Source organism: Bos indicus, chromosome 10 (genome assembly GCF_029378745.1).
Source record: "Bos indicus isolate NIAB-ARS_2022 breed Sahiwal x Tharparkar chromosome 10, NIAB-ARS_B.indTharparkar_mat_pri_1.0, whole genome shotgun sequence".
NCBI lineage: Eukaryota > Metazoa > Chordata > Mammalia > Artiodactyla > Bovidae > Bos > Bos indicus.
This window is the reverse complement of record NC_091769.1, coordinates 53,710,554-53,737,619: the sequence shown is the minus strand read 5'-3', so window position 1 is coordinate 53,737,619 and position 27,066 is coordinate 53,710,554. Positions and strand designations below refer to the sequence as shown.

Genomic DNA, 27,066 nt, shown 5'->3' with positions numbered 1-27,066 from the left:
TTAGTTAGCCTCAGTTTTAATCAACAGTGTGATAGGCTGCCACTGAAAAGTAATCTTAGGCAACATTAAGGAACATATTCCAGAACAATGTGGTTAACAGTCTCACTATTAGGGGTACTGAACAACACCCTAGAGTATTACACAGAATTGTGGGAGCAGTATTTTGATCGTGTGTGCTCAGTTGCATCTGACTCTTTGTGCCCGTATGGTCTGGCAGGCATCTCTGTCCATGGGATTTTCTAGGCAAGAATACCGGAATGGGTTGCCATGTTCTCCTTCAGTGGATCTTCCTGACGCAGGGATCGAACCCGTGTCTCCTGCATTGGCAGGTGGATTCTTTACTGCTGAGCTATCAGGAAAGCCCCCAATATTTTGTTAAGGAACATTAAAAGTCTAAGTCACATCTACAGAAGATAATCAGGATGGGGAAGAAGCTTGAAGTCATGTTATCTAAGGAACAGATGAAAGAATGAAGGATATTTAACTTATAGAAGGAAATGTTTAGTGAATTCATAAATATCTAAGTGAAAGTGAAGTGAAAGTGAAAGTCCCTCAGTCGTGCCTGACTCTTGGCAACCCCATGGACTATATAGTTCAAGGAATTTTCCAGGCCAGAATACTGGAGTGGGTAGCTGGTCCCTTCTCCAGGGAATCTTTCCAACCCAGGGATCAAACATAGGTCTCCTGCTTGGCAGGCAGATTCTTTACCACTGAACCACCTGGGAATAGGAAAGGATGTCCTAAAGAACTCTATTTCTTTTTCAGTCAGATAACAGAACTAAGACAACTACCGGGAAATTGACTTTGAAAAAACAGAGGAAAAAGGAGTATTCAAAGAGCTGAATGAAAAAGAAAGTTTCTATTATAGTCACTAGACATGCTGAACCACAGATGACCAGCCATCTTCCAGAAATACTGTAGGAAATTTATGTAGGGGCATAAAACTAAATTAGGCATCACCTAAGATTTCTCTTAAGAGTTAGATTCACAAGTCTATTTTTTTTTTAAAGAGGTCATTTAAAAAATTATCTTTAGAGAAAAGAGAAGAGGGAATTGATATTAATTTTCACCTCAAATATTATCACTTTATTTCTATGAATATGGCCTCTTTTCTCAAATGAATATATATATGTGTATATACACACACACACACATACACATATATGTAGGATTTAAAGCAGTAAGTATTTCCAGTCAAAATATTAACTAAATACAATGACATAAAGAAAGAAATTTCACTCTTAGGTGATAAGCATTACATAAAACTTAAAGACAAAATAAATAAAGGTTTTGGAAGTCAAGATACCTGTTTTCTCTTACTTGTTGCCTCAACTTTTCATCCTTTAGACTTTCACGTTTTAGTTTTGCCAGTTCCGTAGCCAATTTTTCTTCTTGTGCAAGCTGGAGCTCCCTCAATCTTTTGTTTTCTTCTGCCTAAACAAAAAAACAAAACTTTAGTCATTTGTCCTCCAAAATCAGATATTTTTTCATAAAGGCTGAATTTGTTTTATAGTAGAAAACTACAAGTGCCTTCTGAAGAGTCAACTATTCACATTTTATTTTAAAATACAAAACATTATTTCCATAAGTAATTTTTCTGAACATTTTGTCATGGAAAATTCCAAACATCAAACACGAAAAGAAGACTATTGAAACACGCCCTCAGGAAGCCATCACTCATCTTCAACAATTATCAATATTTTCCCAATCTTGTTTCCTTACTCTTCTACTCCACTCCTACTTTTTTCTGCATTTTTTTATTTTGGCCAGAGTATTCAAAAACAAATTCTAGATATATCATTGCTTTGTAAATAGTTCAATATTGATCTTTGACAAGAATTTCTTCTTACATAACCATACCATTAGCAAACTGAAATAAATTAACAATAATTCTTTCAGATCAGATCAGATCAGTCGCTCACTCGTGTCCAACTCTTTGCGACCCCATGAATCGCAGCACGCCAGGCCTCCCTGTCCATCACCAACTCCTGGAGTTCACTCAGACTCACGTCCATCGAGTCACTGATGCCATCCAGCCATCTCATCCTCTGTCGTCCCCTTCTCCTTCTGCCCCCAATCCCTCCCAGCATCAGAGTCTTTTCCAATGAGTCAACTCTTCCCATGAGGTGGCCAAGTACTGGAGTTTCAGCTTTAGCATCATTCCTTCCAAAGAAATCCCAGGGCTGATCTCCTTCAGAATGGACAGGTTGGATCTCCTTGCAGTCCAAGGGACTCTCAAGAGTCTTCTCCAACACCACAGTTCAAAAGCATCCATTCTTCGGCGTTCAGCCTTCCTCACAGTCCAACTCTCACATCCATACATGACCACTGGAAAAACCATAGCCTTGACTAGACAAACCTTTGTTGGCAAAAATAATGTCTCTGCTTTTCAATATGCTGTCTAGGTTGGTCATAACTTTCCTTCCAAGGAGTAAGCATCCTTTAATTTCATGGCTGCAGTCACCATCTGCAGTGATTTTGGAGCCCAGAAAAATAAAATCTGACACTGTTTCCACTGTTTCCCCATCTATTTCCCATGAAGTGATGGGACCAGATGCCATGATCTTCATTTTCTGAATGTTGAGATTTAAGCCAACTTTTTCACTCTCCACTTTCACCTTCATCAAGAGGCTTTTGAGTTCCTCTTCACTTTCTGCCATAAGGGTGGTGTCATCTGCATATCTGAGGTTATTGATATTTCTCCCAGCAATCTTGATTCCAGCTTTTGTTTCTTCCAGTCCAGCGTTTCTCATGATGTACTCTGCACAGAAGTTAAATAAACAGGGTGACAATATACAGCCTTGATGTACTCCTTTTCCTATTTAGAACCAGTCTGTTGTTCCATGTCCAGTTCTACCTTTTGCTTCCTGACCTGCATACAAATTTCTCAAGAGGCAGACCAGGTGGTCTGGTATTCCCATCTCTTTCAGAATTTTCCACAGTTTATGGTGATCCACACAGTCAAAGGCTTTGGCATAGTCAATAAAGCAGAAATAGATGCTTTTCTGGAACTCTCTTGCTTTTTCCATGATCCAGCAGATGTTGGCAATTTGATCTCTGGTTCCTCTGCCTTTTCTAAAACCAGCTTGAACATCAGGAAGTTCACGGTTCACACATGCGGAAGCCTGGCTTGGAGAATTTTGAGCATTACTTTACTAGCGTGTGAGATGAGTGCAATTGTGTGGTAGTTTGAGCATTCTTTGGCATTGCCTTTCTTTAGGATTGGAATGAAAACTGACCTTTTCCAGTCCTGTGGCCACTGCTGAGTTTTCCAAATTTGCTGGCATATTGAGTACAGCACTTTCACAGCATCATCTTTCAGGATTTGAAATAGCTCCACTGGAATTCCATCATCTCCACTAACTTTGTTCGTAGTGATGCTTTCCAAGGCCCACTTGACTCACATTCCAGGATGTCTGGCTCTAGGTCAGTGATCACACCATCGTGATTATCTGGTTCGTGAAGACCTTTTTTGTACAGTTCTTCTGTGTATTCTTGCCATCTCTTCTTAATATCTTCTGCTTCTGTTAGGTCCATACCATTTCTGTCCTTTATCGAGCCTATCTTTACATGAAATGTTCCTTTGGTATCTCTTATTTTCTTAAGAGATCTCTAGTCTTTCCATTCCGTTGATTTCCTCTATTTCTTTGCATTGATCGCTGAAGGCTTTCTTATCTCTTCTTGCTATTCTTTGGAACTCTGCATTCAAATGGGTATATCTTTCCTTTTCTCCTTTGCCTTTCATCTCTCTCCTTTTCACAGCTATTTGTAAGGCCTCCCCAGACAGCCATTTTGCTTTTTTGCATTTGTTTTCCATGGGGATGGTCTTGATCCCTATCTCCTGTACCATGTCATGAACCTCATTCCATAGTTCATCAGGCACTCTGTCTATCAGATCTAGGCCCTTAAATCTATTTCTCACTTCCACTGTATAATCATAAGGGATTTGATTTAGGTCATACCTGAATGGTCTAATGGTTTTCTCTACTTTCTTCAATTTAAGTCTGAATCTGGCAATAAGGAGTTCATGGTCTGAGCCACAGTCAGCTCCTGGTCTTGCTTTTGCTGACTGTATAGAGCTTCTCCATCTTTGGCTGCAAAGAATATAATCAATCTGATTTCGGTGTTGACCATCTGGTGATGTCCAAGTGTAGAGTCTTCTCTTGTGTTGTTGGAAGAGGGTGTTTGCTATGACCAGTGCATTTTCTTGGCAAAACTCTATTAGTCTTTGCCCTGCTTTATTCCATATTCCAAGGCCAAATCTGCCTGTTACTCCAGGTGTTTCTTGACTTCCTACTTTTGCATTCCAGTCCCCTATAATGAAAAGGACATCTTTTTAGGGTGTTAGTTCTAAAAGGTCTTGTAGGTCTTCATAGAACCGTTCAACTTCAGCTTCTTCAGTGTTACTGGTTGGGGCATAGACTTGGATTACTGTGATATTGAATGGTTTGCCTTGGAAACAAACAGAGATCATTCTGTTGTTTTTGAGATTGCATCCAAGTACTGCATTTCAGACTCTTTTGTTGACCATGATGGCTACTCCATTTCTTCTGAGGGATTCCTGCCCGCATCTGAGTTAAATTCACCCATTCCAGTCCATTTGAGTTCGCTGATTCCTAGAATGTCGACATTCACTCTTGCCATCTCTTGTTTGACCACTTCCAATTTGCCCTGATTCATGGATCTGACATTCCAGGTTCCTATGCAATATTGCTCTTTACAGCATTGGACCTTGCTTCTATCACCAGTCACATCCACAGCTGGGTATTCTTTTTGCTTTGGCTCCATCCCTTCATTCTTTCTGGAGTTATTTCTCCACTGATCTCCAATAGCATATTGGGCACCTACTGACCTGGGGAGTTCCTCTTTCAGTATCCTATCATTTTGCCTTTTCATACTGTTCATGGGGTTCTCAAGGCAAGAATACTGAAGAATTCCCTTCTCCAGTGGACCACATTCTGTCAGATCTCTCCACCATGACCCGCCCATCTTGGGTTGCCCCACGGGCATGGCTTAGTTTCATTGAGTTAGACAAGGCTGTGGTCCTAGCGTGATTAGATTGACTAGTTTTCTGTGAGTATGGTTTCAGTGTGTTTGCCCTCTGATGCCCTCTTGCAACACCTACCGTCTTACTTGGGTTTCTCTTACCTTGGGTGTGGCGTATCTCTTCACGGCTGCTCCAGCAAAGCACAGCCATTGCTGCTTACCTTGGACGAGGGGTATCTCCTCACCCTAATAATAATTCTTTAGAAAGGCCTAATAACTTGTCCATACTCAGGTTTCCCCAATTGTCTCAAAGATCCTTTTTCTGTTTATTTATTTTTTGGGTTTGTTCAAATCAAAATCCAAGCCAACCCACATACTGTATCTAGTTACTATTTATCTTAAGTCTCTTTCATTTTTTAAGTCTCCTCACACAGTTCCTCCCCCCTCCACCCTACTCCCCCTAAAAAGGCACGGACTTGTAGAAATTATGACATATGACCCACAGGATGCCCCACATTCTGAATTTGACCAATTGCTTCCCCAAGATATCACTTATCTTGTTTCTTTTTCGTATTTCCTATAAAATGGTTGAAAGATCTAGAGCCTTGATTAAATGCTATATTTAGGAAAGAATAAACACATAAAAGGGGTTTCCTGGTGGCTCAGTGGTAAAGAACCTGCCTACCAATGCAGGAAACTTGGGTTTAATACCTGGGTTAGGAAGATCCCCTGGACAGGGAAATGGCAACCTACTCTACTATTCCTGCCTGGGAAATCCCATGGACAGAAGAGGCTGGTGGGCTACAGTCCATGGGGTTGTAAAAGAGTCAGACATAACTGAGCAACTGAGTACGGCATGACAAGCACATAAAAAGATGTTCAATATCATTAAACATCAGGAAGTTCAATTTAAAACAATGATTTATCACTACATACATACTGGAATAGCAGCTAAAATGAAAAGTCGTAACAAAACCAAACACTGGTGAGAACCTACATAATTCACACATTGCTGGGTGGTAATGTAAAATGGTACAGTCACTCTGAAAAACAGCTTTACAGTTTGTTATAAAGCTAACATGCAATTACAACTCAACAGCTGTATTCTTAAGCATTTATCCCAGAGAAATGAGAACACATGTTTATTTAAAAACCTATACCCAAAATGTTTATAGCAGATTTATTCAAAATAGCCAATTGAAAATACCCAGACATTCTTTAACAGGTGAAGGTCAAATAAACTGTGGTATATCCATACTATGGAACACTGCTCAGCAACAAAGAGGAATGAGCATTAATAGAAGCTACAATCTGGCTAAACCTCTAGAAATTTTGCTGAGTGAAAAAAATCCAATCTCAAAAGGTAGCATACTGTTTGATTCTATTTATATAATGTTCTTGGAACATGCTCTATTTTAAGGCTGAAACATAATTCACATAGCATTCAATTTGTATTTCACAATTCACAACTCAGCAGGTTTTTAGTATATTCACAGTGTTGCACATCCAAAACCACTGGCTAGTTTCAGAACTTTTTAAAGATAGACTATTATTTGGAGCAGTACTGAATTCACAGCAAAATTGAGAACAGAGTTCCCATGTACACTATTCCCACACACATGCACAGTCCCCCTCACGATCAACATTCCACACCAGCGGGGAGATTTGCTACAATCAATAAACCCACACTGACACATCATCACCCAGGGTTCAGTTTACCTTACAGTTCAGTTTGGATGTTATATATTCTACGGGTTTGAACAAATGTACAATGATATGTATCTACCATTACAGTATCATACAGAATTCCACCACCCTTAAAATCCTCTATGCTCTGCTTACTCATCCCTCACTCCTCAAAACTCCTGGCAACCACTAATCTTTACTATCTTCATTGTTTAATGTTTTTCAGAATGTCATATTGTTGAAATCATATGCCTTTTCAGATTGGCTTCTTTCACTTATTAATACACATTTAAGATTTTTCCATGTCTTTCCATGACTTGATAGCTCATTTCTTTTAGCACTGAATAATATTCTATTTTCTGGATTATTTCTTCATTCACCTACTGAAGGACATCTCGGTTGCTTACAGGTTTTGGCCAGTATAAACAAAGCTGCCATAAACATCCACATGCAGGTTTTTGGGTAGATGTAAGCTTTTAACATTACAGAACATTTTTATCACCCCACAAAAGAAACCTCACAGCTGTTAGCAATCATCATTCCCTTTACCCCTCAACCATTAATCTATTTTATAGCTGTGGGAATTTGCCTGTTCTAGATATTTAAATGAAATCACTCAATACATGGGGCTTCTCTTGTGGCTCAGCTGGTAAAGAATCTGCCTGCAGTGCGGGAGACCTGGGTTCAATCCCTGAGTTGGGAAGATCCCTTGGAAAAGGGAAAGGCTACCCACTCCAGTATTCTAGCCTGGAGAATTCCATGGACTGTTTAGTCCATGGGGTCACAAAAAGTTGGACACAACTGAGCCACTTTTGGTCACATGCATTACATGGCCTCTTTGTGTTTGGCTTCTTTCATTTAGCGTAATGCTTCAAGGTTACCCATGCTATAGCACATATCAGTAATGCATACCTTTTTATGGTCGTATACTACTGTGCTGTATAGACACAACATATCTTATTTATCCATTCACAAACTGATGAGTATTTGGATTGTTTCCACTTATCTGGCTATCATGAATAATGCTGCAATATGAACATCTGTGTAAAAGTTTTTGTGTGGACATAGATTTTCAATTATCCTGATCATATGCTTAGGAGTGGAACTGCTATGTAATAGAGTAACTATGTTTAACTCTTTAAGTAACTACCAAACTGCTGTGCAAGTCACTATACCATTTCACATTTCCATCCAAAATGTACAAGAGCTCCAACACTTTTTTTCCTCTTCTCCCCCAAATGTAGCAGTCCTCATGGGTCTCAAGTGGTATCTCATTGTGGTTTTCATTTGCATCTCCCTAATGACTAATGATGCTGAGCACAGTTTTTTGGGATATTGTTTATTTATATATATTCTTTGGAGTAATGGCTATTGAAATTCCTTCCTCATTAATTTTTTTTGTCTGTTTACTGATGAATTGAACATTGAACATTCCGTAAGTGACAAAATTATAGAAATAGAGAACATATTAGTGATTATTAGACTTAGGGATGAGATAGGGCCAGACAAGAAAGATATGGGTATGCTTATAAAAGGACGTAATATGGGATCCCTGTGATCATGGAATGCTTTTGTTAGCCAAAGACTCCTGAGTGGAGAATTGGCTCCGCAGCTGACAGCAGCAGCAGTGAGGCTGGGGTGCTCTCTGCTCCTGGGTATCCGCCAACGTCGGCTCCAGCCTTCCCCAGACCCACTTCCAAGCCACAACAGCAGGGCCTTTTCCTTGATCCCTGGCTGCACACTGACTGACACCCGACAGCCAGTGAAGGTTTAAACGCTCAACGAAGATTATCAGTGGGACAGCCAGGGCACCAGGCACGTCATCCAGCTACACTGAGCAGCTGAAGGGTATGTCCCTGTTAGGTAGGGCCTGATGAAACGTGGTCCACTGGAGAAGGGAATGGCAAACTACAGTATTCTTGCCTTGAGAACCCCAAGAAGAGATGAAAAGGCAAAAAGATGTAACACCGAAAGATGAACCTCCCAGGTCAGTAGGTGTCCAATATACCACTGGGGAAGAGCAGAGAAATAGCTACAGAAAGAATGAAGGGGCTGAGTGAGAAATAACACCCAATTGTGGTTGTATCTGGTGATAAAAGCCAAGTCCGATGCTGTAAAGAACAATATTGCATAGGAATCTAGAATGTTAGGTTCATGAATCAAAATTGGATGTGGTCAAACAGGAGATAGCAAGAGTGAACATCAATATTTCATGAATCAGTGAACTAAAATGAACAGGAATGGGAGAATTTAATTCAGATGACTATTATATCTACTACTGTGGGCAAGACTCCCTGAGAAGGAATGGAGTAGCCCTCATAATCAACAAATGAGTCTGAAATGCAGTACTTGGGTACAATTTCAAAACTGACAGACTGATCTCTGCTCATTTTCAAGGCAAACCATTCGACATCACAGTAATTCAAGTCTATGCTGAAGAAGATGAAGTTGAATGGTTCTGAGAAGACCTACAAGACCTCCTAGAACTAACACCAAAAAAAGATGTCCTTTTCATCATAGGGGACTGGAATACAAAAGTAAGAAGTCAAAGGATACCTGGACTAACAAGCAAGTTTGACCTTGGAGTACAAAATGAAGCAGGGCAAAGGCTAACCAAGTTTTACCAAAAGAATGCACTGGTCACAAACACTCTCTTCCAACAACACAAGAGATGACTTTACACATGGACATCACCAGATGGTACCAAAATCAGATTGATTATATTCTTTGCAGTCAAAATGGAGAAGCTCTATTCAGACAGCAAAAACAAGACCTGGAGCTGACTGTGGTTTAGATCATCAGCTCCTTATTGAAAAATTCAGGCTCAAATTTAAGAAAGTAGGAAAAAATACTAGGGCATTCAAATATGATCTAAATCAAATTCCTTATGATTATACAGTGGAGGTGATGAATAGATTCAAGGGACTAGATCTGGCAGACATAGTGCTTGAAGAACTATGGACGGAGGTTCATAACATTGTACAGGAGGTGGTGACCAAAACCATCTCCAAGAAAAAGAAATGAAAGAAGGCAAAGTCTGAGGAGGCCTTACAAATAGTTCAGGAAAGAAGAGAAGCAAAAGGCAAAGGAGAAAAGGAAAAATATTCCCAAGAGAATGTAGAGTTCCAAAGACTAGCAAGGAGAGATAAGAAAGCCTTCTTAAGTGAGTAACGGCAAAGAAAAAGAGGAAAACAACAGAATGGGAAAGACTAGAGATCTTTTTAAGAAAATTGGAAATACCAAAGGAAACTTTCATATAAAGGTAGGCACAATAAGGACAAAAATGGAAAGAACCTAACAGAAGCAGAAGAGATTAAAAAGCGGTGGCAAGAATACACAGAAGAACTGCACACAAAAAGCTCTTAATGACCCAGATAACCACAATGGTGTATTCACTCACCTAGAGCCAGACATCCTGGAGAACTGGACATGGAACAATGGACTGGTTCAAAATTGGGAAAGGAGTATGTCAAGGCTGTATACTGTCACCCTTCTTATTTAACTTATATGCAGAGTAAAAACATGTGAAATGCTGGGCTGGATGAATCACAAGCTGGAACCAAGACTGACAGGAGAAATATCAACAACCTCAGACATGCAGATGATACCACTTTAATGGCAGAAAGTGCTGCTGCTGCTGCTAAGTCACTTCAGTCGTGTCCGACTCTGTGCGACCCCATAGACGGCAGCCCACCAGGCTTCCCGTCCCTGGGATTCTCCAGGCAAGAACACTGGAGTGGGTTGCCATTTCCTTCTCCCAATGCATGAAAGTGAAAAGTGAAAGTGAAGTCGCTCAATCGTGTCCGACTCTTAGCGACCCCATGGACTGCAGCCTACCAGGCTCCTCTGTCCATGGGATTTTCTAGGCAAAAGTACTGGAGTGGGGTGCCATTGCCTTCTCCGGGCAGAAAGTGAAGAGGAACTAAAGGTGAAAGGTGATAAAGGTGAAAGAGGCAAGTGAAAAAGCTGGCTTAAAACTCAACATTCAAAAAAGTAATATCACAGCATCCGGTCCTATCACTTCATGGCAAACATATGGGGAAAATGTGGAAACAGTGTCATTTAATTTCTTGGGCTCCAAAATCAACACAGACAGTGACTGCAGCCAAGAAATTAAAAGACACTCTTTCTTGGAAGAAAAGCTATGACAAACCTAGATAGTGTATTAAAAAGCAGGGACATCACTTTGTCGACAAAGGTCTATATAGAGCTATACTTTTTCCAGTAGTCATATATGGATGTGAGTTGGACTACAAAGAAGGCTGAATACTGAAGAATTGATGCTTTCAAACTGTGGTGCTGGAGAAGAGTCTTGAGAGTCCCTTGGACAGCAAGGAGATCAAACCAGTCAATCCTAAAGGAAATCAACCCTGACAATTCATTGGAAGGAATGATGCTGAAGTTAAAACTCCAATACTTTGTCCACCTGATGCAAAGATCTGACTCACTGGAAAAGACCCTAATGCTGGGAAAGATTGAGGGCAAGAGGAGAAGGAGGTGCAGTTCCTGCACATCCACAAAACTGTAAAGAATGAATTTTATAGTATATAAATTTAAAAAGAAATCAACTAGCACATCCATACCATATACTACTACTTAATAATAAGGAGTAAACTACTGACACATCCAACAACTTAAATGCACCTCAGAGAGTGGAAGAAGATGGTGGAGGAGTAATCTCATCTCTCAGAAGACGAGATGGTTGGATGGCATCACTACCTCAATGGATATGAGTTTGAGCAAACTCTGGGAGATAGTGAAGGACAGGGCAGCCTGACATGATGCAGTTCATGGCAGTCAAGGAGTCAGACAGGACTTGGCAACTGAACAATGATGACGACACGTTATGAACTGTATAGAACTAAACCCACACACACAAAGTAAAACTTGGGAAATCTGAACGAGACTAGCATACAGCTTCATTGTTGATATCTTGCTTGTCATATTGTATTATACTTTTCCAAGATGTACCACTGGGAGAAACTGGGTACAGGATACATATGATCTTTCTATATTATTTCTTATAACTGCATATGAATCTGTAATTATCTATATGAATATATAAATCTATCATCTCAATAAAAATTTCAATGAACAAAAAGCAACAACAAATACTGGTGAGGACACAAAGCAAATGGAATTCTTATACATTACTTAAGGACAAACAAAGTAGAGCAGTAACTCTGGGAAACGATTTGGCAGTTCCTTATAAAATGAAACTAACATATACCATTTGATCCAACCATCCTACTCTCAGGTATCTATCCAAGAGAAATGAAAATTTATGTTCATACAAAATTTATATTCAGTTTTATTCATATTAGCCCAAAGCGGGAAACAACTCAAACAACTTTAACCTGTGAATGGACAAACAAACTGTGGTACATCCATATAACACAATACTATCAGAGGCTTATATGGGTCAGTTGCTCAGTCATTTCCAATTCTTTACGACCCCATGGACTGTAGCCCACCAGGCTCCTCTGTCCATTGGGTTCTCCAGGTAAAAATACTGGAGTGGGTTGCCACTTGTACTCCAGAGGATCTCCCTGACCCAGGGATCAAACCCACATTTCTTGCATCTCCTTCACTAGCAGGTGAATTCTTTACCACTGTGTCACTTGGGAAGCCAGAACACGATTATACCATTCACCAATTAAAATGAGTGATTCATGAAACAACACAAAATCTTAAATTTGTTTGGCTAAGTGAAAGAAGTCAGACCCAAAAAGTGACATATTACATAATTGCATTTATATGTTAGTATGGAAAAGATAAATCTATTGGACAAAAAAGAAATCAATGGTTTCCAGGGACTGGGTGGGTGTGAGTGGTTGACTACAAAGGGGAAGCATGGGGACTGGGTGGGTGTGAGTGGTTGACTATAAAGGGGAAGCATGAAGGAAAGGAATGGAAAGGAATGCTTTGTATGACATTGTAATGGTGGAACCAGCAATTATCCATTTGCCAAAATCCACAGAACTGCACATCTACAGAACTGTACAGAATGAATTTTATAATATGCAAATTTTAAAAGAAATCAACTAGCACATCCATACCATATACCACTACTTAATAATGAGTAAACTACTGACACATCCAACAACTTAAATGAATCTCAGAGAGCAGAAGAAGATGGCAGGAGGAGTAAGACAGGGAGATTGCCAGCCTCCCCAGAGATACATCAAAAACTCATTAAGATCAGGAACAACTACAAAACAACCTCTTGACCCGAGGCCTCTGGGGGGAAGGGGGCAAGCTAACTTCCCTGGAATGAGGTAGAACAGAGAACAAAGACATAAAAACGGAAGAGATGGAGAACTTCAAGATGGGAGCTTGTGTCCCCAGGAAGGGAGGGGTCGTCAAGGAGGAAGAGTTTCCATGCACTGGGAAGCTCCCTCACAGGCTGGACCAAGGGGGAACTGCAGAATCTTGGAGAGCTGGGCAAAGTGGGGGACCTAGAGGGCAGAATTCAGAGAAGCTGCATTTCTCAGCCCATAAGCAGCTCACAGACCCTGGCCCCAACCAGACGACAGACTCAGGGAACCAAGAAGTTCACAGAAGTCCCGCGGCACATAACGTGGGTCCAAGGTGCCAAGAGAAGCGCACACAAACCTCGAGGTGCAGAGGGTTGGCCCGGGGTGCCGACAGAAAGGCTCACAAGTCCCGAGGTGCAGAGGGCGGGCTCAGGGTGTGGAAAGAAACCCACACAAGTCTCTGCGATGCAGAACGCAGGTTTGGAGAGCTGAGAAAAACGCCATGCAAGCCCCTGCCTAGCAAGCATCAGCCTGCAGTGCAGGGCAGGACCAGGGTACAGAAGCTTCAGCAAAAATTAAAGGGACAAGTAGGGGCCTGGCAGCAGTGAGGATATGCTGAGGGCCACTTCGACATGGCTGCAGAAACAGACATGTCTAACACTGCCAAAGCCAGGAGGGCTGTCCAACGTCATACTGAATCCACAGACACCCCAAAACCAACTACTAGACACTCTGCTGCCCTGCAGAGAGATGAGATCCAGCTCCATCAACCAGAACACAGGCACAAGTCCCCCTAACCAGGAAACCACCACAGGACACTAATTCAACCCCATCCACAGGGGCACACTCCACAACTAAGAACTATGAACTTGAGAATTTTCTTTTTTTTTTTTTTTTTGTCCTTTAAAGTCACATTGTTTATTTCTCCTACATATTTCTATCTTTATGTTAGCCTTTTGTGGTGCTGTGGAATTTTTCTCTTGTTAAAAAAATTTTTTAAGATTTTTTTCCTTCTTTTGTGATTTTTTTTTACTTTGTCTTAGTTCTGTTTTTCTTATTGTTCTTTACCTGCTGTAGCTATTCCTGAATATATATAAATCTTTTTCACATACGTCTATTTATCTTTGCTTTTCTGTTTTTTAACTTCCTCTTCCATCCATTCCTTTTCTCTTTCTCTTTTTTTCCTTCAGTCTTTCTTTTTTTCACCATGTAAGTTAAATTGTTGTATTCTCTTTGCTACATTCCCCAGTTGGCACTCTGCTCAGGCTCCAGTTTTCTGGACTGAGTGTTAGTGAGCTCTACTTTTAATTGGCTGATATCACTTTTGGTTTCCTTTGTTCACAAAGTCAATCTCCTGTACTCTCTTTTCTTTAGAATACTTTGGCTATTTATCTCTGTGTGTGTAACAGTGTGTAAATGCTCCATTATTTTTGTAATTACATGTCTGATATTGTACTGACCATCTATCTTTCATTTCATGTCATGTTTTGCTTTTTGTTTTGGTGTGTTTGCTTTAACCCCTTTTAATACTATGACAAAAAACGTAGGGATCCCCTGTAAGATCACACCTGAACCATTGAGGTGAGAGCACTGGGTCCAGACTGCCAGAGAACTCCTAACCCCAAGGGTATTAATTACTGAGCACTTCAACACCTGGACACAAAGTCTGGTATCACGTAGCTGTTGGCAGCATCCTCTGCAGGACACTTTACCCACACAACAAGCAAGACAAAAACACAAAAACAATCACCAGCATACCGAGTCCCACAGACACTCCGAAATATACCTCATACAGCCCTGCCCATCTAAGGAAAAAAAACTCACCTCCTCCCACTAGAACAGGGGTACAAATAACGTCTAAAAAGAAGTACACACAAACCACTGAAGCAACCTTTCCCTCTGAGGGCAAAAACCAAGGGCAGAAGGAATATAACCCTAAAAGTTGGGGAAAGGAGACCTCAAACTGAGTAAGTTAGAAAGTAAACAAATAAATAAAAAGAGAAATATAGCACAAATGAAGGAACAAGGTAGAAACTCACAAGACCAAATAAACGAAGAGGAAATAAGCAAACTACCTGAAAAAGAATTCAGAATAATGAGAGTAAAGATGTTCCAAGCTTTGAAAGTAGAATGAAGAAAATAAAAGAAACCATCAACACAATTAATACAATTACCAAGTACATAGAAGAAATAAAGAATAAGTAAACAGAGATGAATAGCACAATTATTGAAATTAAAAATACTCTAGAAGGAATCAATAGTACAATAACTGAGGCAGAAGAACAGATAAGTGAGCTGTAAAAGAGAATGGTGGAAATACTGCTGAAGAATAGAATAAAGGACAAGGAACAAAAAGAAACTGAGGATAGACTCAAGAGACCTTTGGGACAATATTAAACACACCAACATTTGAGTTATACGGGTCCCAGAAGAAGACAAAGAGAAAGGAACTGAGAACATTTTTGAAGAGATTATGGGTGAAAACTTCCCCACCATGGGAAAGGAAACAGTCAATCAAGTCCAAGATGTGCAGAGTCCTTTAACAGAATAAACCTAAGGAGAGACATATTGAGACACATACTAATCAAGCTAACAGAGATTAAACACAAAGAAAGAATTTTAAAAGCAGCAAAGGAAAGAAACAAGTAACATACAATGGAAAACCCATACAATTAACAGGAGATCTTTTAGCAGAAACTCTGCAGGCCAGAAGGGAACAGCAGGATATATTTAAAGTACTGCAAGAAAAAAGATCTACAACCAAGATATTCTACCCAGCAAGGATCTCACTCAAAATGGATGGAGAAACCTAAAGCTTCACAGACAAGCAAAAATTAAGAATTTAGTACCACCAACCAGCTTTACAACAAATACTAAAGGGACTTATATAGGCAGCAAACACAAGAGAAAGGAAAGACCTACAAAAACAAACCCAAAACAATTAAGAAATGCCAACAGGAACATATATATGAATAATTACTTTAAACGTAAACAGATTAAATGCACCAACCAAAAGATACAGACTGGTTGAATGGATATAAAAACAAGACCCATATATTTGCTGCCTACAAGAGACCCACTTCAGACCTACAGACACACACAGACTGAAAGTAAAAGGATGGAAAAAGATATTCCATGCAAACGGAAATCAAAAAGAAGCTGGAGTGGCAATTCTTATTTCAGACGAAGTAGACTTTAAAATAAAGAATATTATGAGCAATAAAGAAGGATACTACATAATGATCAAGGGATCAATCCAAGAAGAAGACATAATAATTTTAAATATTTATGCATCCAACAGGAGCACCTCAATATAAGGCAAATACTAACAAAAATACGAGGGGAAATCAACAGTAACACAATAACAGTAGGGTACTTTAACACCCTACTTTCACCAATAGACAGAGCATCAAAACAGAAAATCAATATGGAAATACAAACCTTAAATGAAATATTAGACCAAATGGACCTAATTGCTATCTTCAGGACTTTCCATCCAAATGCAGAAGAATACATTTTCTTCTCAAATGCACATGGAACATTCTCTAGGACAGACCACATCTTGAGCCACAAATCAAGCAGCAGTAAATTTAAGAAAATTGAAATCATATTAAGCATCTTCTCTGATCATAATGCTATGAGACTAGATATCAACTACAGGGGGAAAAAAACTGCAAAAAACACAAACACATGAAGATTAAACAATACACTACTAAATAACAAAGAGGTTAACCAAAAATAAGAAGAGAAATCAAAAGATTCCTAGAAACAAATGACACGGAAAACAGGATGGCCCAAAACCTATGGGATACAGCAAAAGCAGTTCTAAGAGGGAAGTTTATAGCAATACAATCCTATCTCAAGAAACAAGAAAAACATCAAATAGATTACTCTACATCTAAAGCAGCTGGAAAAAGAAGAAGAAAAAAAACCCCAAAGTTGCAAAAGGAAACAAATCATAAAGATCAGAGCAGAAATAAATGAAAAAGAAATGAAGGAAACGATAGTAAAGATTAATAAAACTAAAAGCTGGTTCTTTGAGAAGATAAACAAAATTGACAAACCATTAGCCAGACCTATCAAGAAAAAAGGGGAGAAAAATCAACAAGATTAGAAATGAAAAAGGAGAGGTTACAACAGACAACACAGAAATATAATGGATCGTAAGAGAGTACTATGAGCAACTGTATGTTAATAAAATGGGACAACCTAGAGGAAATGGAGAGATTCTTAAACATGTTCAAGCTTCCAAGACTGAACCAGGAGGAAACAGAAATTATGAAGAAGCCAATTACAAACACTGAAATTGAAACTGTGATTAAAAATCTCCCAAAAACAAAAGCCCAGGGCCAGACAGGGGAATTCTATCAAACATTTAGACGACAGCTAATGTTTTTTTTTTTTGAAACTCTTCCCAAAAATTACAGAGGAAGGAATACTTCCAAACTCATTCTACGAGGCCACAATCACTGATACAAAAACCAAACAAAGATATCATGAAAAAAGAAAAGTACAGGCCAATATCACTGATGAATATAGATGCAAAAATCCTCATCAAAATTCTAGCAAAAAGAATTTAACAACACATTAAAAAGATTATAGACCATGATCAAGTCAGGTTTATCCCAGGTATGCAAGGATTCTTCAATATATGCATTATTGCATATACGTTATGTTTAACATATTAAACATATTTACAAATTAACAAATTAAAAGATAAAAACCATATGATAACCTCCAGCAGAAAAACCTTTTGACAAAATTCAGCACCCATTTATGATAAAAACTCTTCAAAAAATGGACATAGAAGGAATCTACCTTAGCCTAATAAAGGCCATATACAACAAACCCAGAGCAAACATTATTCTCAATGGGAAGAAACTGAAAGCATTCCTTCTGAGATAAGGAACAAGACAAAGATGCCCACTCTTGCCACAATTATTCAACAGTTTTGGAAGTCCTAGCCACAGCAATCTGAGACAAGAAAGAAATAAAAGGAATCCAGATTGGAAAGGAAGAAGTAAAACTCTATTTGCATGACATGATACTGTATGTAGAAAACCCTAAAGATACTACCAGAAAATTACTGGAACTAATCAGTGAATTTAGTAAAGTCGCAGGATACAAAATCAATACACAGAAATCACTTGCATTCCTATATACTAACAACTGAAAAATCAGAAAGAGAAATTAAGGAATCAATCCCATTTACAATTGCAACTAAAAAAAATCCACAAACAAGTGCTGGAGAGGGTGTGGAGAAAATGGAACCCTCCTACACTGCTGTTGGGAATGTAAACTGATACAGCCACTATGGAAGACAGTCTGGAGATCCCTTAAAAAACTAGGGGTAAAACCACCATAGGGCTTCCCTGATAGCTCAGTTGGTAAAGAATCCACCTACAATGCAGGAGACCCCAGTTCAATTCCTGGGTCGGGAGGATCTGCTGGAGAAGGGACAAGCTACCCACTTCAGTATTCTTGGGCTTCCCTTGTGGCTCAGCTGGTAAAGAATCCACCTGCAATGTGGGAGACATGGGTTCGATCCCTGGGTTGGGAAGATCCCCTGGAGAAGGGAAAGGCTACCCACTCGAGTATTCTGGCTTGGAAAATTCCATAGACTGTATATGTACAGTCCATGAGGTCACAAAGAGTCAGACACGACTGAGCGACTTTCACTTTTCACTTTTCAAAAACCACCATATGTACCAGCAATATCATTTCTAGGCATATACCCTGAAGAAACCAAAACTGAAAAAGAGACATATTCCCCAATGTTCATTGCAGTACTATTTACAATAAACAAAACACAGAATCAACCTAGACGTCTACTGACAGATGAATGGATAAAGAAGCTGTGATACGTATATACAATGGAATATTACTCAGCCATCAAAAGGAACACATTTGAGTCAATTCTAATGAGGCAGACAAACCTAAAGCCTATTATACAGAGTGAAGTAAGTCAAAAAGAGAAATATAAATATCATATACTGACACATACATATGGAATCTAGAAAGATGGTACTGATGAATTTATTTGCAGGACAGCAATGGAGAAACCGACATAGAGAATAGACCTATGGACACGGGGGAAGGGAAGAAGGGAGAGTATGGAGAGAGTAACATGGAAACTTACAAAACCGTCTGTAAAATGGATATCCAACAGGAATTTGCTATATGACTCAGGGAACTCCAACAGGGGCTCTGTGACAATCTAGAAGAGTGGGATGCGGAGGGAAATGGGAGGAGGTTCAGGAAGGGGGCATGGGTATACCTATAGCTGATTCTTGTTGATGTTTGACAGAAAACAACAAAATTCTGTAAAGCAATTATCCTTCAATTAAAACATAGTGTCCCCCCCCCAAAAAAGCAGCAGCAGCTATGGCACATATGTATCATGGAATATTACTCAGCCATAAAAGGAACACATTTGAGTCAGTTCTAATGAGGTGGATGAACCTAGAACCTATTATGCAGAGTAAAGTAATGTAAGTAAGAAAGAGAAAAATATCATATATTAACACATATATATGGAATCTAGAAGGATGGTATTGATCAATCTGTTCGCACAGCAGCACTGGAGACTGCTTACATAGAGAACACTGGAGATGCAGATATAGAGAACATACTTAAGGATAAGGGTGAGGTAGAAGAGGGAGAGGGTTAGATAAATGGAGAGAGCAACATGGATTCATATATACTAACACATGTAAATAGGTAGCCAACAGGAATTTGCTGTATGACTCGGGGAACTCAAACTGGGGCCCTGTAATAACCTAGAGGGATGGGAATGGGCGGGAGACGGGAGGGAGACTCAAGACGGAAGGGACATACACCAATGATTACTAGTATGACAAATCAAACCAATACTGTAAACCAATCATCAAAAATAAATATTTTAAAAAATGAATCTCAAGAGCATGATGTGCAATAAAAACAGCCTATTCAAAAGTGACAGACATATGATTCCATATATATATGTAATCACACACTACTGTTTACACAACATTTTTTTAATAACATTCTTGAAATAACAAAATTATAAAGATGGAAAACAAATTAGTGATTGCTGGCATAGTGGGGATTGAAGGAAGAGTATGACTATAATGGGGGATCATGAATGAGGTCGTGGTGGGGATGGAATAGCTCTGTTTCTTGAATGAGGTGATGGTTGCATAAACGTACACCTTTGATAAAATGACACAGAAGTACATAAGCATAATGCAGCAATGTCACTTTCCAGGATTTGATATTGTAGTACAGTTATAAAAGATGTAATCAATGAAAGAAACTGTTCAGGGGCCAGTGGACAGTACTCCATACTATCTTTGCCCCTTCCCAAGGATTTATAACTAGTTCAACATTTAAAGAAATATATATATATGAATCAGATGTGGGGAGAACAATGAATGTTGACTATAACAAATTAATTGTATTAAAAAATAATCACAAAATAAATAAAAATTAATCAAATAACCACAATGAAGTAGATAGGCAGTAGTGGACCAAAATAACTGTAAAAAAGTGTTTGACAAAGCAAAAGACACAAAGAACTGTACCCAAATCTATAATATAGTAAGTAAATTTGTTGTTCACAAGGGTGCAGATTACCAATTCTGAAACTATCTGTATTCTGGAGTTGAAAGGATAAGTAAATATATTACAGATAATGAGAGCCAGATTTCTTTTTGTTGGGAGAATGCAATTACAAATAAATAACAAAAGGGGAAAGACAAAAGTGAGCCCTGGAGAGGCAGACTGGAGTCAGCAGTACCAACAGACTCATGGCTTGTTTTATTAATAAATATGTGCAGATAGACACAGACGTAAATGTAAACACAGATGTGTGTGTGTGGTTATTTTCTAGTTCTTTCCCCTTAGAGTGTTACACTAATAATGAGCACATCTATCATTCAGACCTTGGTTTCTAAATATCATTCTCCAATGAAAAGAACCAAGTCTCCTTAGAGAACTGGCTGATTCCAAGGCAAGGAAAGAATAAGCTGAGTCTGGAACACGTTCTGGTGCCAGAAAGCAAGTAAACTTCATGTGTAGAGAAGGGTCATGTGGCAGGGAATGTCAGCAACCTCTGGGAGATGAAAACTTCAGTCTTACAACTACAAGAACACGAACTCTGCTGAGTAAGTGAGCTGAGAAGAGGCCCCAAGTTCCATATGAGAATGCATCCCAGGCAACACCTCGATTTTAGCCTTGTGAGACCAAGCAGACAATCCAGCTACACCACGTCTGGACTTCTGACCAACAAGAATTGTGAGGTAACAAATGGGTGTTGTTTCAAGCTGCGAAATTTGTGGCAATTTGACACACAGCAACAGAAACACTAATGTAACAACAACAAAAAAAACTATAGTATTCAAAATAGTCAAGGTCAGGAAAGGCAAGAAAAAGGGAGGAATTCTCATAGAATGGAGGAGACTAAGACTGGTGGAGACTAAAGAGACCTGACAACTAAATGAAACTTGTGATCTTGGAACACAAAAAAGATGTCAGTGGAAAAACTGATGAAATCTGAATAAATCTCACAATTCAGTTAACAGTATTGTGCCAAGGCTAATTTCTTCATTTTGATAATTGTTCTATGATTATGTTAGACATTAACATAAAGGGAACTCAGGTTAAGGGGATACAGGATTTTTTCATACTATTGTTGCAACTATTCCATAAGCCTAACTTTATCTCAGAAAGTTAAAAATACACCTATTTCCAAGTTCTGTCTGCTGAAAAGACCTGGAACCAATATAATAATAAGCATATCTAACATTCAGAATAATAAGCATATCTAAACCCAACCTGTCTCTAAATATTATTTCCACTAAAAAACAATAGAATTCCTTAGTACAATGGTCAATTCCAGGTATAAATAAAGAAATTTATAAGATGAGCCTTGTATTAGTTTTCCAGAGAAACAGAAACAATATAATAGGGAATCAGCTCAAGCAGTTTTGGAAATGGGCAAGTCCCAAGACCTGCAGGGTGAGTTGTAAAGCTGGATGAGGACAGCCAGTTAGTTTAGTTCTAGTCTAAGTTCAAAGGCCGGAGAGCCAGTGGTGTAGCTCCTGTCAGAAGGATTTTAGGCTTGAGACTTGAGCTGATATTTCAGTCCAAGTGTGAAGACAGGAAAAATGTTAATGATCCAGCTGGAAGGCAATCAGAGAGGAGCAATTTCCTCTCACTTGGCTTTTTTGTTCTGATAGGCCTTCAGTGATTGGATGAAGCTCACCCACACTAGGGGGGAAATCTGCTTTACCCAATTTACTAATTTAAACGTTAAGCTCATCTAAAAACACCCAAAATAATGTTTGACCAAATATCTGGGCACTCCATGGCCCAGTCCAGTTGACACATAAAATTAACCAACCCTAGTACTCCTGCCTGGAAAATCTCATGGACAGAGGAGCCTGGAAGGCTGCAGTCCATGGGGTCACTGAGGGTCGGACCGACTGAGCGACTTCACTTTCACTTTTTACTTTCATGCATTGGAGAAGGAAATGGCAACCCACTCCAGTGTTCTTGCCTGGAGAATCCCAGGGACGGGGGAGCCTGGTGGGCTGTCGGCTATGGGGTCACACAGAGTCGGACACGACTGAAGTGACTTAGCAGCAGCAGCTGCAGGCTGTAACATTTTGTTCTGACAAAAAGCAAGGAAGCTACCACAGATAAGGAAGTCTTGTCAAAAGGACACAGAGCAACAAAAAGGCATCTACTGGCCAAAGGTAGAACAATTTGAGCATGAAAATGAATAATAAATACAATTAATTCAAGTATATGAAGACCCATGAGTCCACAGAGATAATTTTAAAAAGAGAAAAAGTCCAAAGCTAAAGAAAACAAAATTTTAAAAAACAACACAGGCATACACCAATGGAAGTAACTAGGAACCAATTCTTACTCTGATAATTAACTATTGATCTCCCTTTCAAGTAAAAATTGTATTTTAGGGTACTAAATTACCCTTTGTTGTTGTTTTTAAACAACGAAATTTAAAAATCAGTGTTTTGCAACCCCTAATAAAGGAAAAAGATTAATTGATGAAACCACAGATTCAAGTTCCTCTCTTTACAACAGAGGAACCAGGTTGTCTCTCTAAATCCACTGATCAACATTAGCACCGGCTAGTGGATTACAGTATCAAGGATAGCACCACCATGGAGTGATTGCCAAAAAGTTGTACATAAATCTATTATGAGATAGTTGATATGAGTTTGAGCAAGCTCCACGAGTTGGTGATGGACAGGGAAGCCTGGTGTGCTACAGTCCATGGGGTTGCAAAGAGTCGGACATGACTGAGCAACTGAACTGAAATCTAATCATGCCTTTAGGGCTAACTTTCATTTAAAGGAAATATAAGAGATACAGGAACAAAGTAAAGGAACTACTGAGAAAGCAAACAAATAAATACAGAAAGTGGGATATCCTATTAAACAACTGACCAAGCAAGTTAAACACATGTTAAAAACAAGTTAAGAACATGAAGTTAAAGAAATAAAGTACAAGGGAAGGGCTGTTTTAGATTAAGAGGGATCCGACATAACCAAATACACTGTATGAACCTTGTTTGGATCTTGACTGAATTGTAAAATCTGTCTTTTAACACAATCACAGAAATTTGACTATGGAATGGTATTAAATGATGCCTAGAATTTATTTATTGATAATTTTATTAGGTAAGATAGTGGCACTTTGCTGCTATGTTTAAAAAAAATCCATATTTTATAAGATGTATACTGAAGTACGCAAGAGAGACTTGATACAATACCTGGGATTTTCTTAAAAACTAAAGAAAAAATAAGAATAAAAAGAACGGGGGAAAAAAATCTAATCCCTAAGAATATTCTTGCCCAGGGTTAAAAAGTCATGTCTAAGAGTCTGAAATTTGAAACTCAGAAGGAGGAATACCACTTTTAAAACTTGTTTTTGCCATTCCCTATATCTTGAGAAACCTATATGCAGGTCAGGAAGCAACAGTTAGAACTGGACATGGAACAACAGACTGGTTCCAAATAGGAAAAGGAGTACGTCAAGGCTGTATATTGTCACCCTGCTTATTTAACTTATATGCAGAGTACATCATGAGAAACGCTGGACTGGAAGAAGCACAAGCTGGAATCAAGATTGCCGGGAGAAATATCAATAACCTCAGATATGCAGATGACACCACCCTTATGGCAGAAAGTGAAGAGGAACTCAAAAGCCTCTTGATGAAAGTGAAAGAGAAGAGTGAAAAAGATGGCTTAAAGCTCAACATGAAAACTAAGATCATGGCATCTGGTCCCATCACTTCATGGGAAATAGATAGGGAAACAGTGGAAACAGTGTCAGACTTTATTTTTTTGGGCTCCAAAATCACTGCAGATGGTGATTGCAGCCATGAAATTAAAAGACGCTTACTCCTTGGAAGGAAAGTTATGACCAACCTAGATAGCATATTCAAAAGCAGAGACATTACTTGCCCAACAAAGGTCCGTCTAGTCAACATCTGTTTTTCCAGTGGTCATGTATGGATGTGAGAGTTGGACTGTGAAGAAAGCTGAGCGCCAAAGAATTGATGCTTTTGAACTGTGGTGTTGGATAAGACTCTTGAGAGTCCCTTGGACTGCAAGGAGATCCAACCAGTCCATTCTGAAGATCAGCTCTGGGATTTCTTTGGAAGGAATGATGCTAAAGCTGAAACTCCAGTACTTTAGCCACCTCATGCAAAGAGTTGACTCATTGGAAAAGACTCTGATGCTGGGAGGGATTGGGGGCAGGAGAAGGGGACGACAAAGGATGAGATGGCTGGGTGGCATCACCGACTCGATGGACATGAGTTTGAGTGAACTCCGGGAGTTGGTGATGGACAGGGAGGCCTGGCGTGCTGCAATTCATGGAGTCGCAAAGAGCTGGACACAACTGAGCGACTGAACTGAACTGATACCTTACAAAAATGTTGACCATACAGCAGACACTAAAAGAATACATAAATATCAGATACCTTTTTCACATTTATAAGAACTCCTTTATTTTCTTGTTGGTTTCCCTTTTTCTACCTCCCTCATCTTTTAAAATATTCAGAAAAATCCACTCAAAAGCTATCTCCAAACTTTAGTAGTTACATACTTATGTATTACACCATAATTCTTTCTTTTTTTGGGGGGGAAGCATTTTTTGGCATCCTAGTTCCCCAACCAGGGATCAAATCCATGTAGTTCCAGACAAAGTAAATTCATAGCTAATATATGTGTTCATTTTCTACCACTTAAAATACCTGTTTAATATCTGTAAATTCAAAACAGGTGTTCTTAAATTTTTGTCTTTAGAATTTTATGGAAGGCAAAGAACTAGACTTAAACCATGGAAGTCAGTAATTAGAGATTTCATATTTAAAAGGAAAAAAAAAATCCCGAGTGCTTACTCTTCCAGGCACTATTCTAAGAGCTTTGCCTATGTTAATTATTAAAACAGTACTAATTGATTATTTAAACAATCCTATGACATAAGTACTATTATTATTCTTATTTTCTCAATGAGGCAGACAAAGTAAAAGCAACTTACTCAAGGTTCCATAGCTAACATATCCAGTACCAGGACTCAAAGGCACCAGTCTAGCTCCAAAACCTCAGCTTTTTACCACTACACTGGGCTGACTCACAGGGAGGCATCCTTTGCCTGATGCTTATCCTATCTGCTCCATTCCAGTATTAACAGTTGGCTTTCATTGTTTCCAAAGAGAAAATGAAGAGAAAAATGATGTGAAAATGAATAGTAAAACTTACCTTTTGAATGGCCTCTTCCATATCCAGCTCAAATTGTTCATCCTGTAATAATCTGAGGAACCTTTTGCGCTCAGCCCGGTCATCATTCTCGTTCTGCACCATTTGGTCCCTAGTTTGATTCTGTAGCCTTTGTAGTGCCTCGACATGCAATTTTTTGCAATAGTTTATATCGACTAATTTCTGATGCCTTTCACTGAAGCTCAAAGTTCTCCTTATGGAAGCCTAAAATGGAGAAGGGAAAACAAAACAAAAAAAAGCATACTTTGGTATTCCAGGATCTAATTTGTAAAAATACATTGATGTAGCCCCAAAAACAAATGAAACTGTAATAAATGAAAGGCGTTTGGCTTCCTCTCCAAATTCAGAGACATAACAAAAAAGCAATGTGGTAGATTAAAAAAAAATTTTTTTAAGATGTATTAATGAAGCAGGTACTATTTGTGTTCCCCATCTTATAGATGAGGCATGGAAAGTTAAAACAACTTGACTCAGGTTTCCTCAGCCAATAAACAGCCATATTAGAATTCTAAGACGCGCAGCTGAGTTCTACATATCCAGCTCTTTACCGCTAACTTCATTCCATCCTCTCCTCCTTCCCCCTTGGCCGTGAAGTGCGGTTCAAAAGCTGCTCACGTGTTCCCAATACACATTAAATAAGTCAACCCATATTTATTCATTCGCTCTCTTCTGGAGCTTTATTTCCACTCATTTGTTCAGCAGTTCTTAAACATCTCCCAAATTTCCAGAAACGTGGGAAGCAAAATTTTTTGCCGGGCAGATCTAAAGAGGGGCGGGGCGGGGCAGCCAGCACGCGCGTCGCTTAAATACCAGCACCTGAGGTCTCTGAGATACGATTTTCCCATTTAATTCTCAGATTAGGCACTTCAAATCCTTTTTTAGAAGCAGGCTGGCTCTAAACTAGAATTAAATCAATATACAACCGAGTCGTTTCGGCAATGCTTACCATCTCGGCAGACGAAACTCCCCTTCTCTCTCTCGGGCGGCTACAACCTCCAGCGGCAAACCTAAACACCAGCAGGGCTCTCTGGTGTCTACGCGGTTTCCCAGCAACCGCCACCACGGAGTGCCCGCTCGAACCTTGACTACGCGCAGTGTCGCAGCTTCCCATTGGACGCAGCAGCACCCAATCAGTACTGAGCTTCTTGAGAGGCTGGCAGGGAGGGCTACTCCATAGGTTTAAAGGAGGCAGGCGGGAGTTCCAAATGTATCATGGTGCAAGACCTTTGCAGTCTGTTAGGAGCCCAAGATTCCCCTCAAGGGACGAAGTGTGGGCTTAGTGGAGTTTGGAACCAAGTTGAAATGTAGAAACTGTTAACTGAGAAATACGGCAAACTCCTATG

General features: G+C 39.3%; 1 protein-coding gene across 1 annotated transcript in view; it reads right to left on the bottom strand.

Annotated features, from left to right (window-relative positions):
• Positions 1–26,849, bottom strand: part of MNS1 (meiosis specific nuclear structural 1) — an 84,796-nt gene extending 57,947 nt beyond the window's left edge. Inside the window, exons 1-3 of the mRNA XM_019968782.2 lie at positions 26,670–26,849; positions 25,706–25,927; positions 1,307–1,434 (exon numbers count right to left, since the gene is read on the bottom strand). Coding sequence (XP_019824341.2) covers positions 1,307–1,434; positions 25,706–25,927; positions 26,670–26,834 — 515 coding nt within the window. The 5' untranslated portion in view covers positions 26,835–26,849. The remainder of the gene's footprint in view (positions 1–1,306; positions 1,435–25,705; positions 25,928–26,669) is intronic.
• Positions 26,850–27,066: the final 217 nt, after the last annotated feature.